The sequence below is a fragment of the Nyctibius grandis genome, chromosome 8 (assembly GCF_013368605.1).
Source record: "Nyctibius grandis isolate bNycGra1 chromosome 8, bNycGra1.pri, whole genome shotgun sequence".
Classification (NCBI taxonomy): Eukaryota; Metazoa; Chordata; class Aves; order Nyctibiiformes; family Nyctibiidae; genus Nyctibius; species Nyctibius grandis.
Genome location: NC_090665.1, coordinates 17,483,386 through 17,500,167, shown reverse-complemented (window position 1 = coordinate 17,500,167; position 16,782 = coordinate 17,483,386). Strand labels below are relative to the sequence as shown.

The following is a 16,782-nucleotide window of genomic DNA, read 5'->3' as shown; positions in this document are numbered from 1 at the left end:
CAGTAGTGACACACCCCTTCAATTCTGTTAAGATATATCTTCTTCTGAATGTATTTGTTACTTTTTCCAAACCCTGCTGCTTAACAAAAGATCAAGAGCACTACATCTGTTAAAGATTTAAAATACCTATAAGTAGGTATAGTAGGTATGATATGGCACATTTTTGTTAGTAATAAAATAATTAAAAGTAGATTTTAAAAAATCTTTAGGTCACTAAGATCGCCAAGGAAGTCAAAAAATGGAAGCAGGGAAAGCCCTCTCATCTGTGGCATACATTTCGATTAAGTATCTTTCTTTCTTTGTTCATTAAACACTAGATGGCAACATCACTCACTCTCATACATGTCAAAGTCAGATCACTAGAGCTGGAACACAGCTGTCCCGTGCACAAACATTGTAATGCAAAGTACAGAATGTGCATGGAACTAGAAACAAAGAGATGCGGTTAGTATTTTAGCTTCTATTTTTACTTGTGTTTGTGTCATATGAATATACAGCTGTGACCTAAGTAGAAAAGAAAATAATCATCTTCACACAAATAAAAAACTACTCAGTAAAAAAAAAAAGTAGCATTGTCCTCAACGTCTCATATCATTGCAGTCATGCAGTACCGTTGTGCATATATAGGATCAGGACCCAGGTCAATAGTGCACATAAACATGTTGCCTGCAGCATCCTTCACAGCTGTTCTAACTCTTATTGATACCAAATTATGTTATTGACTTAAAGTGTTTGTTATCATTCCTGGAATGGAGTGTTGAGTTTAGACTTAATATTCTAGATTAACAAAGTGAGATACCATACTATGAAAAAAATGGCATTTTTTTCTTAAAATCAACATGAGTACAGCATGTGGAAAGATATAGGCATTATACCTAGATTCTGTGCCGTTTAAAGAGTTCAGAGTCTTGATCTCATTTAAATGTGTTTCTGGTCCTTGTGTATGCACGGGAAATGAGAACAGGCTTATCTACGTCTATCTGACACTAAAGACATCCCTAAGCAAGAGATCCAAGAAGTATAACATCCCACCACAGTTAACTCTGTCAGAACAGAGAGGTACCATGTTTGTTAGGTAGGCTCAGGTTCATGGCGGTTTTATGCTAGATCTGAGAGTAAGATGTAAAGTACATCGTTACCTGAACCACTCATCAGAGAGGAAGGGAATGTCTGTACTGTCCCCAAAGACACAAACAGCATGGCTCTGCCTGCACCAAAACCTCTTTTTGAAGCAATTGAAGCTGATTATTATAGCATAAGTATTAATATATTTAAACAATGCAACAATCAGTCATTGCCTCAGCAATATTAATGAAATAGGATGTTAAGAAAAGCTCAGATAATAGTGATATCTCTAGGAGTATGATATAGGCATCAATTTACCATAAAGTGTAGTTAACAAAATGGGTTTTGAAAGCAGCAAAAGAAAAGCACTGTAACACTTCAAACTGAAATGTCTAATGACAGATAACAGTTCTGAGATGCAGACAAGTTATTCTGTAGAGATTAGGTGTCATAGTTTTTATTAGGCATGTCATCTTCGCTTTTCCTAAATGATACTACTAATTTTTTTCCTGAATAGATGACATGTACTGGCATATTTAAGGAAAACTAAGTCAAGAAGAAGCTACACACTGCCATAATACTAGTATTAAAGTCGCTATCTAAAAATTCCAAAACAATCTACTATCAATAGACAGTTCATCTGTGTTTTTTGCTTGATTATAGGAGTGCAAATCTATCATACATCATTTTGTATGGCAATAAAATAAATTCTTTAAAATAATTTGCTATTATCCAATCTGTAAGTATCATATTATAAATATAGTTGGAATATAGTACTTTTTTCCTATTTTAAGTAAGCAGAGTAATAATGTGCGTATCAGATTCTAAATTTCAGACTAGAGACACCATGAAAGCTCACCTTTTTCTTTTTAAACTATAGTAAAGAAGCCGTTAAGATGACCAGAACACAATGAGAAAGGCTTTCAGTATTTATTACAACTCACAGTGAGTTGCTATAATATTTGAGCAAAACATTGTTGCATGATAATTATATATCTTACATTCAGGAGTATATTGTACTTAGGAAGCTACGTCCCTGTGCAGGAGAGCATGCCTTTAGGTATACGTGAGGCTTTTTTATAATCAGCCTTTCTACAAATATAATCAAGTGGATCTACCCTAAAGCTTCTAGCCCATACAGAAGACATGGAAATCATCGTTATTCAGTTCAATATGTTATTTCTCAGTGCAGGCAGAGGCCAGTTATTTTTGTGTAAATCTCAAGGGTTCTAATGCGAGCAATAAAATTTTATATTTACACAGTCAGCTCTTCCCTATTTTACATGGGAGAGCTGAAGTTATGGAACAGAGCAATCTGTAAATAAATCATTTTATCCCCATAGCTAAGCAAAATTGTGGCTCTTAAATGGATGGCCAAAGCTCACTTTAAAATCCTACACAGAATCAGAAATTCGCACCAAACAAATCTCTCTCTTTGGGTTAATACCAAGATTTTTCTCTTCCATTCACAGCTAACTGATTTGAGGACAACTTCCTCTGGTTGTATATAAATGTGAGTGATATTTATATTGTGATGATGCCAAGACCAGTATTATCCTTCTGACACCTTCCCCATTCCACTGTGGGAGAATGGCACACATGACAGCAAAGCAGAGGTACAAAGTTCATACAAAGGAAGGAAAAGGCATCACTTTGACTCAGCATCACCTCACTTCACAGAACTTTGTTCAAAGTGGTGAATTTTATGTTCCTTTCAAAAGCAACAATAACTGAAAGAGAAACTCTGCCACTAAAAGCTTTCCATGTCATACCCATACTCTATAAAAAACATCTAGCTGAGTAGAACCTAAGTTATGTATCAATAAGGAATGAATGAAAACTGGCCAAAACTTCCAGGTTAGACCAGAATTTATTTGTTTATAGTTTTATGCACTCCATAGACAACAGTATGCCACTGCACTTGTATCACTGCAGATTGTTAATTACATTTAACTTTCCCATTAGGCATACGTGTTACTACATTCTTTTACAATAAACTAGATTTGGAATAAAACTATGAAGTACATAAATACACAAAGACAATCATTAATCTTCTTGGCACTGGAAGCAATGACTACAGCCAGCAGAGTTCTTGGCTTATTCATGGTATTAGGCCTTTTATGCATTCTTCTAAGAAGCTGCTTTGCATCACGCAACACTAGATCGTGCAAAACAGAATGAATTATGGATAAAAACAAACAGCAAATCACTAAGGGCATGTTGTAAACCTAAAAAAATTGACGTTTCAGTTCTGCAAAAAGAAGTGCAGAAGATGAGTCTTGTGGGAAACCAGTACAATGGTTGGTACATGTCAAGCATGTAATTTTGGCCGTTGTTTGCTCCATCGTTAGGGAAATCACCAAGACATTTTAGGACATATCTCACCTAAGACAAGTTAAACAATGGCAAAAACACCCTGCTTAATGAAATATGCACCTTCTATTTTTACCTATGCTGCTTATGCTGGGCCCGCGTCAGTTTCCTTGCTGAAGTTCTATTATCCAACTAATAGGCTAAAGAGCAAGGACAACTGAGAAATTTAAAAACACCATGGTGCACAGACAACATGACATTTTTATTCTCCCTGGAGTAGGAAGCTGGACATAAATGCCATACATTTGGAAACACTCTGAGGTTTTAGTGAGCTGCCCCAGCCCAGCAGGCTACCTGGCATAGGTTTGATGGCACTCAAGAGGATTGCTGAGGACATTCCTCATTAGTTCAAGTTCTAGAAAAATCAGGAACAGTTTATGACAGTGAAAATAAAAGCAATTACATTTCTGAAGTTAAAATTTTATTTGATGATAAAAGATATTGAGAATCCTGCTAATTCCAGTTCTCTGACTACCACAAATGGATAGATGCCTCTTCAGAAGTGAACTTCAACTTGATTTCTACATCCCACAGCTTCAGCCACAGGGGTGTCAGTCAACTACAGCCTAGTGCATGTTACATCAAAAACACTAATAAATTATCCTGTTATTACACTTAGGTTCAAAGAAAGAATGGATGGAAATATACAAACAATTCTAAAATTTTCCATTTATTTTCCAGGGAAAGCAACACACTACATGTGCATGAGGGGGGGTCATTTATCATTAAGAGTTCTAGCTTTAACACACAAAACTTTCAATGTCAAGATTAAAGTTGGGGATGTACAGTTACTGATTTCACTTTTTTTGAGTGACATAACAGCTTCTCTTTCTTGCCATGAAGCCAATTTGTCTTTTTAAAGATGTTTTTATTTTACTTGCCATGTCTCAAAGATTTATAAAACATGCATAATTATTGAAGGCCAGATATGCATTTTCCTTAACACTGAAAAGCATTCATGCTTCTGCATAGATACAGGAAGTAATTTATTTTTATTTTATGACATATGACATGAAATAAGAGAAAGAAATTAGTCATAAAAATGGACACACAACATGAAAAATAGAAAATAAGACTATTTATCAAAGGCTTTAACTCCCAACTTGACAAAAAAATGGATAAAGAAGACATTTTGATATGCTGTTATATATACTAAATTTGAACATATTATTTACATAAATCAAATTCAAGATGCTGAATTTATAAAATAAAAATGTTAAATATAGTAAAGCAGAAAAACTAAACTAGACTATGAAATAGGACACTGTATCTGAATGAATAATTTATTTGGATACCAGTCAGCTGGTATGGTAGAGCAGCACTTCTAAATGCATCTTGCAATAATTGTGTTCATACATTACCTCAAGCATTTTAAAATTTAATTTTTGAGAAATAAAAGATACTTAACTATTCCACACGTTAGCACTGCCATGCATATATAGATTACTGTAGTAATTTAATTATTGTTGTTACAATTCAAAAAGCCATTTTTCTATCAAACGCGCTTGTTGAGGATTTAAATCAGAAAATGGTAGCAGATGAACTAACAGTGAATTCCCTAAATATGCCAAATTTTCTGTACTCACAGCAGGCTCACAGCTGTTAATATTTACTCAACAGTTACTACTGCTTTTATCTCCCAAATGAATATTAATAAAAGCAAAGATTAACTGTGCATATTTGTGCTGTAAATAACTTTTAATCCGTGAAATAAAATCAACACGTATAGAAGGTAACAGAGAATACAGGATCTCATTCACAGAAGGCCAGGCTGGTTTTGTAAAAGCAGTGTACAGACTGCAAATTTGACACATTTGGTTCTTATTTTCTCATGTTACTAGATCGCACAGAAAATTCACAGTGGCCACTGGAATTGCTGTTGCTGTTGTAATCTCTCAATGTAGTGCTACGTAAAGGAGAAAGCCATACATAAAAACTTCCAAACATTACCAAATTATTCCATTCTGTTTCTCCTCATAATTATGCTCAGACAATTCCACTGCACTGATCAGTGATTTCCAAATGAGCAATTATTGAGATGTGGAGAGAGAGGTACTAGATTAAATCAGACCTGAAACCAAAAGAAGGTTGAAGACTTAAACGGGAACACACTGGTCTGGAGATTAGGAATCCCAAGTGCTCACCACGTGCTCCTCATCTCATAAAGAAATATTCTTGTATGGTGACAGTAAGACACAGTACATATTACCTTATATTTGATTTGAATAATTGCTGTTATTGTCAGGGCAGGGTGTGAATTTTTGCATGTCCTATCAGTCGTGTTCTTACTATAAGTGCTTGATTTTTATGAATAACAAATAAATATATTGTTATTATTTAGTAACATCTGTGAACTTTAGAAGCCTATTACACAGCAGCAAAGTATGCACACACTCAGAGGACCAAGTACAATTTATTCTGTGTTTATATTATCACAGTATTTCCACACTCCAGAAAGGTGTTGATAAATTCACCTTACCTCATCTGGTTTGGTGACACATTTTCCTTTTCCCGAACACTGGAAGTTATCTGAATGGCTTCCCACAGGCATGCAGGTACTGACTTTCACTATCACAGTCAATCGCAGAGCCACAATGCATTTAGTAACGGAATCATTCAAAAAACCTAAAAAAAAAATTCTTATTATACGAGAAAATATGCTAATACATATCAATGCTCTACTGCTAGACAAACAAGTAAAACTGAATTGAAAGAAACTGTTAACTAAGAACATTATTGCTTATATTTCATACACACCTATCTAAATTTAATGCATGTAAATACAAATTAGAATATAGTTAGGAAACAAACACTCATTATATTGATTAACAAAAGGAAGGCAGTCTGGTGAAACAGATGTACCTCCAGAGCTCTAATCTGCTATCGTTTTTCGGGTCTCGAATAATCAAATGCTTTTGCCTGCTATCTTTTTGATAAGTTAAAAATACATTTCCTTAAGTTTTTTAATGACAATGAATATTAAAATCAAATTCAGTGGAGAAAAATGTTTAAATGAATTTCTGAAAGTTATTTCAGAGCTAAAAAGCACAGAGATCATAAACTGCATTGCATTGGTAACAGATGGACAATCCCTTTGGCTGTATTTTTTATGAAGTTTGCAAGAACATACATACACAGCTTGACAGCATTTCTTTATATATTTGCAATACAAGTATTATTGAATGTCTGATCTGATCACTCTGTCAGGTGATATACCAGGTATAGACGAACAAAACATGAAAATGGGAACATTTGACGAGGAAGAGGAAAATTCATGAATCTCTGGCTAGCACCTATAATCGCATGGAAGTAAAAAAATAGTTCGTTGGAAGCTATTAAAATACACTGGAGCATAACAACACCCATATCACCCATATTCCTAACAGATATATCTGGAAAATAAAATAAAGAACGCCAGGAAAGATCAAATGAAGTACATACCCAGCCCATGCCATACGCAATTAAGCCAGAGTTCATGTCAAAATACATATATCCTGTTCCTATACTTCACCTGTGCTCGAACTGCATTGTTCCACCATAGTGATTACACTCCTGGATTACAGCCCTTCCGTGTGTGGCATCAGTTAGCTGTTTTGTTGTGGGAGCTTGTGGCAGAATAAATGTGCAGTGACATAAAAACTGGGGGCTTGGTATAGTGTATATACTGTATGCAGAATACATGCATAAAAACCCCCTAAGATCCTTCCATAAATTGTCAAACTTAACTTTGACATGGCTATCCTTAATGTAGGTAGACTCCTAAGGGTCTAAGACTGTAGTATCAGCATGGAAAGTTACAAGCACAGAACCATTGCAGGATTACACTTTTCCTTAGAAATTAGTAGAGAGAATTTAAGTAAAAATGGATGCTTTTTTAAATCTAAATATCCTTAATTTTAAAAAGAATGACAGTAAATAGATGCAGGAAGTGTATGACAATGTTTTTCCTAATATTTTCCACTTTGAATTCTAGAATCCATTTACAGCCTAACACCCAAAGGAACTTCAAAGATGCAGTCTAGCTTCTTGCATTATAGGCTGGAGACAGCAAAATATTTAGTCGAGCAGAAAAAGATTACCACAAGATAATATTTATAATGAATATTAATAAACCAAAGTTTCATGAAACACACTGAACTTCAGGTGAATTCTCTTTCCAGAACAGCTGCTAAATATTACTTACATTCTGCATATGAAAGTGTCAAGCACGACTAATTCTACAAATTCCGTAGAAAATCATATGCAAGACTTCCATTCTCTGTTCTTCATTTTTAGATTTCACTTTTTTAAATTCTGCATCCTTTGAACAATTAGTTGTCTATGCTAGAAACAATGATCCCTAAATCATACCTTCAAAGCAGGAAAATCTTGTGTGCAATACAGATGTCATTGGCTTGAGTATAGCATCTACAAGTCAGTTGAATATTCTAAAAGATCAGATTAAAAAAATGTATTGGGTGTAGTTCCAAATGTCTAATAGCCTCTTTTGGCTAGTGAAGATTATTGTAATCTGCTGACCTCTTCAAAGCAAGCCAATTTATTCTGGCCTTAATACACACCCCATTTTTACCCATCTGTTCAAAGATGCAGCCAGAATTATTTCCTTTACCAATTGAATGCAATTGTCACTGGCAGCCATGCAATTATATGTGAATGCTTGGAAGAATGTGGTATTTAGGAAATGTCTTTGGGTTCACATTTGCTTGTCTGAAGCAGATTGTTACATATTCTTCAGGACAGCTCCCTAAAGGAATATTAAATCAACCTTCTTTGTACTTTGAGTCTTGTTACTATGTTGGTATCAAAAGCCCTTAGGCAAACCACTGAAAAAAAAACATTATTCTCACTGGAATGTTACATATTTTCCTGTAATTTCTAATTATCTCACCTAATTTCCGAAGACTAGAAAAATAAAAACACAGCTATTTACTTTCACTCTATATAAGTTGCATACAGCTTTCTGAGATCTCTAGATTTTAAGGCTAGAAGAAGCTTGTGTGATCATCTAAATATGACTCCCTGCTTAACTCAGGTCATAGCACTTCTATTTCTTCTCCGATTCCCATAACAGCAATGGAACTACAGTGAGTTTTAAGTCCTATTTTTAACTTCTAGGTAGGAGAATAATTTCAGAAGCATGTTTACAGGTTCCTCCATCAAAGTCTGGAGAAAAGCCTTGCAGATGTTTTGTACAGGTAATTTTGTTCAGTTTAACCTTGCTGGTGTTCTAAAGCTAGTTAAAACACAATGACATCAGAGCATTTTAAGTTGAAGAATTCAGGGTTGAGGTATTTACAGTAATATTATGAAAACAATTTTAAAACCTAATAAATCATAATAAGATTTAAGTAGTCATTAAGATTGCAGAGGAGGCATTTTCAAGCTTTGCACACACAGTTGACAGTTTGAGAAATGCCTGCATGATTTCCTTGGCAGTACGCATGGTAAAATACACTACAGCTCATTCCATCCTGGTAGCTTCACCTACTTAGGCCTAGGAGCACAAAGCACATATGTTGCCATTTCTCTCACATCAAGAAAGTTAAGAAAGAAAAATAAGGAATAAAGTCAAAATAGAAGATGACAGGTGTCATCATTGTGTCCAGGTGCTTTCAGGAAGCTCATATCATGCCATTCAGATTACCACTACTCAAATATTAATTGATTATTATAGATTTTCTAGACTACACAAACTGATTTGCTACCTTCGCAAGCCCCATTTCTGAATACCTTCCTTCTATGCACGACAGACTGATGTCAGCAAGCTAGTCCATAGTGGACTGCCAAAATAAGACTGAAGCTTACAGGCCACCAACTCAGAACATTATCCCATTGCATATCATACTAACAGAAGGCATAAGGCTCAACTACAAATTGTAACTAACTCTTGGTATGCACTCAATGCTATTACACACACAAACACTTGCTTATTGCAATTGCCTCAAATGTATTTCTCTGTATTCCAATCTTAGCATATAAGAACAGCTGAAACAATATATTATCATTTTACAGCAGAAATACGGTAATAGTTCCCTACATTAAAGTTCCAGTTCCCAAAAGTATAGGTCTTGGAGTCCACCTGAAGGTTTCTTGAATGAGAGAGAATGACTGTCAAGGGGTTTGGGCTCTCACTTACAATGAAGCATCAGTTCCCAAATTTTCAACTTTTTTTAGCCTGGTTTCTCAAGGGAACGAGACAGCAGTGGGATGTCTATCAGTTTCCATTCTGTTCTCTTTTGGTCTCTCAACACTTTCTCAGCCCAAAAGCTTTTGGGGTCAGTAGCCAACTTCAACACTTTGCAAAGCAGTGGAGTTCTCAATGACACTAAGTGCCTACAGCTTTCCCTGCACAGTATATAGCCCTGGCACTAAGGGTATTGGTAAGTCAAAATAGGTAGGAAAATGAAAAAGGGCCCCAGAATAAGGTGATACCATTTCTCGACCCCCACTCCCAGTATACAGTACAGTCAGTTATTCATTATTTGGAAAAAGGGAAACTGGGATATATACAAATGGAAGAAAACCAGATAGTATCAGTCCTTCAGAAGCAAAGCAGTGGTATTGGGTGTGCTTGCACCACATCTTCAGTTCATGTCATGTAGTAACTTAATGAAGCTATAATACTTCCAGATCCAATTTCAGTTTCCAGAAACAATTCGACTGCTATCAGAGCATATTGAGCCACAGTTTATAAGCCTTAGTGGCCCAGGATAGAAGCTACATAAGTATGTCTGCTAGCTCATCCACAGATAGGGGAAAGTTATAGAATTAACCTAAAACGTAAAAGATCCAAGAGGAGTTTTCTGTTTGACCACATCTCTCACATCACAGGAGAAAATGCTATCTAAACAGGAGTGGTCAATATGCTTAACTTTTTCTTTTGTGGCCATTGAACTTTGTAAACATAAGAATAATTTAAAGAAAGGAAGCTAGGAAAAAAAAAAGAACCTAATTTTGATTACAGCACTTGTCAGAAAAAAGACAAAGGGAGACTTGTATTTTAGTCCTTTCTCCTACAATTGTTCATGTCCAAATTTTATCCAAAGATTATTTCATGTCAATAGCACTCACACTGTCCATGTACCATATGGTATAGCTAACATTCAAGACTATAAAGACCACCATGCATAAGTGCCTTTTTGGATCTAAGCAGATTGCGAAAATTTACCTTTACGTGTCAAAATAGTAGAGGCATGCTTCTGATTTACAAATAGATAATAATTTATCACTTCTTCCATGACCCTAATGGTCAGGGTCATTAAGGCCTGTCAATACCCTCAGGGCCCTGACGCTAATACTGTTCTACAGAATTTGAAAAAATGGGTCAGGAGTCCTTTCCTAGTTTGCCTTAGGATGATTATCATACATAGGCAGAAAACAAGAAGTGAGAAACAGGTAGTCAATGACATTCACAATCTTTGATGCCATACTTCTGTGCCGTCAGTACCACAGGATACTTGTACGGAACATCTGAGATCATTCTCTAATGATACTGCCAGGCAGCATAGCATCTGGGGATACAAAAATACAGCTGCAATACCAAAACTGCTATTTTGCCCACAAATAGCACTATTTATAAGTGATATAACTCTCCCAAACTCTATATACATCAGCATGCTTACTATGCTTTGTCACAGAAGCTTTGGTCAGATACTGCTTTTGAAAGTATATATAGATTTTAGTGAGAATCAGTTCAAGAACTGTTTCAAATACTTTATTTTTCAACAATTCACATGAAAGAACAATTTAAAGATTCTGTTGGTTTTGTTGCTGTTGATAAGTGACTGTAAAACTTCTCATTGCATTTTTTTCCTTCTCCAAATTGATATCATAGTCACATTCAGTTTAAAATAGATAACACTTTCTTCATTCACTACCAACACTGAAAACTCATCCTGGGTTCTGAAAATCAAATCTATACTTTCTTCTCAGACATAATCACCATTACAGTGATAAAGATAAATGTGCTACTCATCGTTATATTCTCAGTAGCATTTCTGCAATGCTATCAGAGGCAGATTGACAGCGATAGTGTTACACAGATGTAACAGAACGCAAAATTTGTGTGTCAGAAAATTATTACTGAAACTTTGGGAAGAAATAGCACACAGCTTGACTTTCAAGCTGGAGCTCAGTTTTCCAGGACTGACAGTTAAAACATATTTATGAACTGAGCAAACCAGTTGGATTCACTTAGCACAGAAAAATCCCCAAACACGTATTCCATTACATTTCCTCTGTAACAAATCGCAGTTTCTGAATTTCACTGTTACTAAACAATTACCCAATTTAATAGTTTGACTGAACCAAAACCCATGATAGGATTATGAATAGTGAGCTAGCAAGAGTACAATAACTCTTATGAAACCACTTGCATACAGCTTATTAAGGAGATATGACAGTAGCTTAGAGTGTGACCTTGTGTGATGGCTTCAAGGACTCTGCTGACTGTCCAAAATAATGGTGAAAGCCCAGTGGAGGGTGACAAGACTGATCTTCTAATAGATTTCCTGTATCACTATTTCCCCATTATGTGCTTATTTATCAGCATCTCCACAATGCTGTCAAGCGGGGAGCGAACTATTTTGGCCACAAGTGTAGACCACCAGAATCTCTGACACCACACTTCACAAAAGCAGGTAAGTGTGGTGGCATACAAATGACATAGCTGGGGCTGCGATAAGGGGAGCTGTGGTAGATTGGATGGCAAGGTTAACTAGGACTTATCTACTGTGACTGGTTCAACTTCAAGACTTATGAGTGGCTACCCTACTTTTAAATATACTGTAGAGTATGTTACACTACAGCTGAAGATCTCAAAGCATTTTACAAGCGTTATTAAAATGTGCCTCACAGTTTCCTTTAAATTATGCATTAATAACCTTATTTTACAGATAAGGTTAAACATTCTGTCCAAGATCTCACAGTGCAAACAGCCATGTGATCAATTAAACATAAATACCTTGACTGTGAATTGGTCACAAAAGTCATATTTGAAGAAAGAGAAATCTTAAAAATAAACAAACAAAAGGTATTTCATCAAACATTACAAATTTGAGCAGATGAACCTCCAAAGATAGACTAGAAAGATAATTTCTTACTGTTACCTGCTAGAAGTAGCAGTGAATAAAAATTTGAATAATTTACTGATTAAAGATTACTCTAAAGTGTAAAAATTTTTTAGATGCCAGCTTAAAACATAATACAATGTATTAAAAAATGGTCTAATGTTTACATCTACTTATATGTGAGACAAGGTACATGTAACTTGATCACGATGGGCAGGGCAGGACATTCATTTTTATCATATTTATAAAGATATCTTTTCTTATACAGCCAAACAGCATTCTTGAGAATGGTTTGGGTTTCAGCTGAATGCTTAACTTTTTGCCTTATAAGGCCATCTTTTAAAAAAGTCATTGAAATTAACACTTCATTGAACTTTTTACACTGTTTGCACTTCTGCTGCTCCTATTGTTTATCACATGGCCATTTTCTGCAAGGTTAGCTCTTATGCCCAGAACCCCAGGGAAATGTTCACAGTTGAGCACAATGCTCAATACTGTCTACAATAGGGCCCATCCAGGCAAATTGCACACATAAAAATGAAAACCCCATTAACTGGAGCAGTTGTCACCAAATTCCCCCGCCAGCAAGGCTGACTTGCACAAAAGTAACTAAACAGCCACACACACACACGTTACTGCACATCGGCTGAGCAGCACAACTGCGTGAACACTCCAACTGTGGCGTGTGCAAGGCAATGTGATTTAATTTAGTCCAGAGTGAAAGAGGGTTAAGTCAAATGACTGCACATATGCCATGGGCTAGGAGCTCACCCAGATGCTCAGCTGAGACACAGTAACTTGTTAAAGCTAGAGTAACTCGATTCCGTGGCTTTCAGTGAATTCAATTCACACATCTCCTATTATGAAATAAAATTGTCCTATTTTATTTTTACCTAAGTAAAAACAATTTCAACATGCAGCAAACTGCTTTATTTCAATGGAAATAAGTGCATGTTTTAAATAGATGTAACAACATAAAGCACATCATCCAAAATACACAGTTACAACTTGCCTCCCAATCTGAAATTCCAGATAAAAAGCCAGATAAAAAGTGCTAGAAGATTAGACTGACTTTTTTCAGAACTTCTCTTTAGCGTATTTATTTTTAATGTAGTATTTTGTACACTAAGTTTCATTTTGCTTATTCAATATACCTGCAGTCATATTAGTGGTGACCACTTGTTAATTTATTATGAGATGTGGCAACGAGATTCATTAAATAACTCAAAGAGCATCAAGAGAGCAAATAACTGCTCAGGGCAGAGAAAATACTTTGTTGCATTAGAAAGGCAGGACAGCATTTTGGATAGGAAAATATTATCCTTTCTGTACACATATACATAAGATTCACACATTTTTTTAAATGCCCCAGATCTCTTGTGCTTCAGGAGCAAAGCATTAATTTTCCTTTTTAAGCAAAACTTCAAAAAGTTTTCTGGAATTCAGGCAAGCTACCTTATAGGTGCTGGCATTTGAATAGCATCAGTATTCTTCATCTCACCGTAAAGATGCTACAGCATCCATTTTCAAGTGAGTTTGTATAGCTACCAATTTTATTTAAGGAAATACTTTTGAAATACTTTATAATTATAGTTTAAACCAGTTAGTGAAATTGTTTTGATCTAGAGGGCTGGACATCATGCAGAAAACCAGATTACACACCTGGTCTACATCAATTTTTCTTTGCTGTGATGAAAATAAGCCTCATAATTTAAAGATTGTGTTGGAGGATTTATTTTCTATTCAGATAAAAATATTCATTCATATTAAATGTTAAACCTTCTGCCTTATTATCTGTAAGGTCTTATCTGAGAAATCACAATTTTGCTTAAAAATTTCTTCCTCTTATTTTATAAGCATAAAATAAATTAAAAAAATCTAGCAATATCTCATGAAAGCTGCTTTTTAAGCTGAATCATAGAAGTGCTAAATAAAGCACGAAGTCTAAAAGCAAGTAATTTCAAGCTATTTACAAGCATTTTTTAACACCTATAGATATACAAACTTTGCTAGCATATTACCTATGGGGAAATGGAGGCAAAATACTAACGCCCAACTGTCTGTTTTACTACTTTTCTGAAACAGCTCTCATCATTGCAGCTTCAGCAGTAGACACACCAAGGTAGAAAAACAATTTTTCCAACATTTTATCATGGAAGCTGATGAGAAGCAGGTTTTGTGAACAGAGTTAATATCCTAATAACCATGATAAAGACCTGAAAACATCATTCCTTTTTGTATATTGTTGGGAGAAAGGAAGAAAATAGGTTGCGTGCACACAGAGTCAGCACTGCCAACTCCATGCTCTACATTATGCCCAAAACCTCAAAATAAACACTTCTTAAAACTGAAGCGGTAATCATACAATATGCAATTTTATTACACAATTTCCAAACTCATGCAACAAAAAAAAAAAAGCTATGGTGGTTTTGATTACTAGCAGAATTGGACTGTTAAGTATAATTTGCTAACTGTACACCAGTATAGGTGTACCTATACTGGTTTACCACGTAGACTGTAAACTGTACCAAAGTCGTCTCACATCCACAGGTGTATCTTTTGAGTCACGAAGCACAGAATTGTTGCCTTAGTGAACAGGTATATTAATTTAGCCCCAGAGTAAAAACTGACTCATGAAGAAACAGATGGTAAACAGTCATTGTAAAACTTCCAAAATGCCAGTATTAAAAAAAATAAATCTTTTAATGCTTTTATTTTGTGTTGGTTTTGGTTTTTTCACTACTTCAATAGCAGACTGTGTTTTCAGAATAAATGTTCCAGTTTTCAATCAGAGTGTGATTGCACGTTTGGATAAATAAGATGCATGCAACAAACCACAGAGGATTTTTGAGAGTTGCCATACAAGCTGAAAATGTCCTTCAAAGCCCTTCAGCAAGCCCTTTGGTATTTTCTAAAGGAAAATGTTAATGCAATATTTTCTCAAGAGAGATACTGTTTAATCATTTTAGTGTATCTTATGTACTTGCAACAAACTTGTATAGAAAAAGATATATATGTTCCAGTACATGTTCCTAAGTCCAGTATATTAATTCCTGAAAGAGAGAAGGGCACAATGTTGGGTGGATTAGATTCCCCCCAAAATACATAACAAGCAGCACTTTCCACTCACCACAGAGATCCTTAGCTGTAACCTATTAACATTCATGAGAACTTCAGTCTGAAAGATTCATGCACAGACAGTGCATCAGGGTACGCTTATCTCATTTTTTCAGACTTTTAAAATGTATTTCATCTGATTTCAATTTTTCGAGATATATTGCAATGAAGACTGTAACAAGGTAAAGTTTTGCAGTCACTCATTTGCAAATATTTTAGTACTATTACTGATAGCATGAAGATATGGAGATCCTTAATTAAAAGAAATACTGATGATACATTTTATAAACACGATAAATACTTTATACAAGAATCGCTCATTAAGTTCAAAGAACATTAGAACAAATACTGTGAAGCTGTAACTCTACTGAAGTAAAAGGCAGACTTTACATGAATTAATATCTTTTAAATGTTGATCCCTTTATTGCTATCTCCTGTTTTAAAATAGGCTTAATTACCTCCTCCTTCACTTCCCACCTCTCTCTTTCGCAAATCTTGATGCCCACCCATAGCACCCCACAGAACAGATATTTTTCTGTACAGATATTAAAAACATTTGCTATGCAAAAATGCCCTCAATAAAATTTTTTTTTGAAGTCCTGAATTTGGGCACAGAACTTTTTAAATTCTCTCGGCATCAAACGAAGCATTTTTGTTGCGAACAGTGAGCAGAGATCAACAGTTCACCTGGCTTGTACTACAGATCAACTGTCTAGTAATTACCTAGACGTCTAGTAGTAACTTGGCATTAAAAGCCACCGGCAGCTTGGGATATGCTGTGTGCTTCACCCTACGCTTAACTCACCTAACCTGCTGAGCAAATAAAGTACTTTCAGGCGCTTTTTCACTTCAAAACCTGAACAATATTGGTCTTGGCTAATAAGCAGTCTTTCTAATAAAACAGAATAAATTGTTTTAGAAGACTGGCACATGTGTAGCATCAAATCTAACAGACGAACTCATTAAAAATACTCTAAGCAATGTAGTCATGGTAAGAATGTGTTACAGAAGGTACCAGCCAGTCTTCAACTCGGTACTCCTTCCCATTCTCCTGCGGCTTATTTTAATAGGGTAAATGGTGTAATTTAACAACATATTCATGCTGCCTAATCACAGCATCATAACTCTTTTCCTGCACTGCAAAAGACTGTTGCAGATG

The 16,782-nt window shown here is 35.4% G+C and overlaps 1 protein-coding gene across 1 annotated transcript in view; it reads right to left on the bottom strand.

Annotated features, from left to right (window-relative positions):
- The window catches only part of DNER (delta/notch like EGF repeat containing), a 131,305-nt gene that overhangs the window by 43,624 nt on the left and 70,899 nt on the right, over window positions 1–16,782 (bottom strand). Inside the window, exon 5 of the mRNA XM_068406818.1 lies at window positions 5,918–6,063. Coding sequence (XP_068262919.1) covers window positions 5,918–6,063 — 146 coding nt within the window. The remainder of the gene's footprint in view (window positions 1–5,917; window positions 6,064–16,782) is intronic.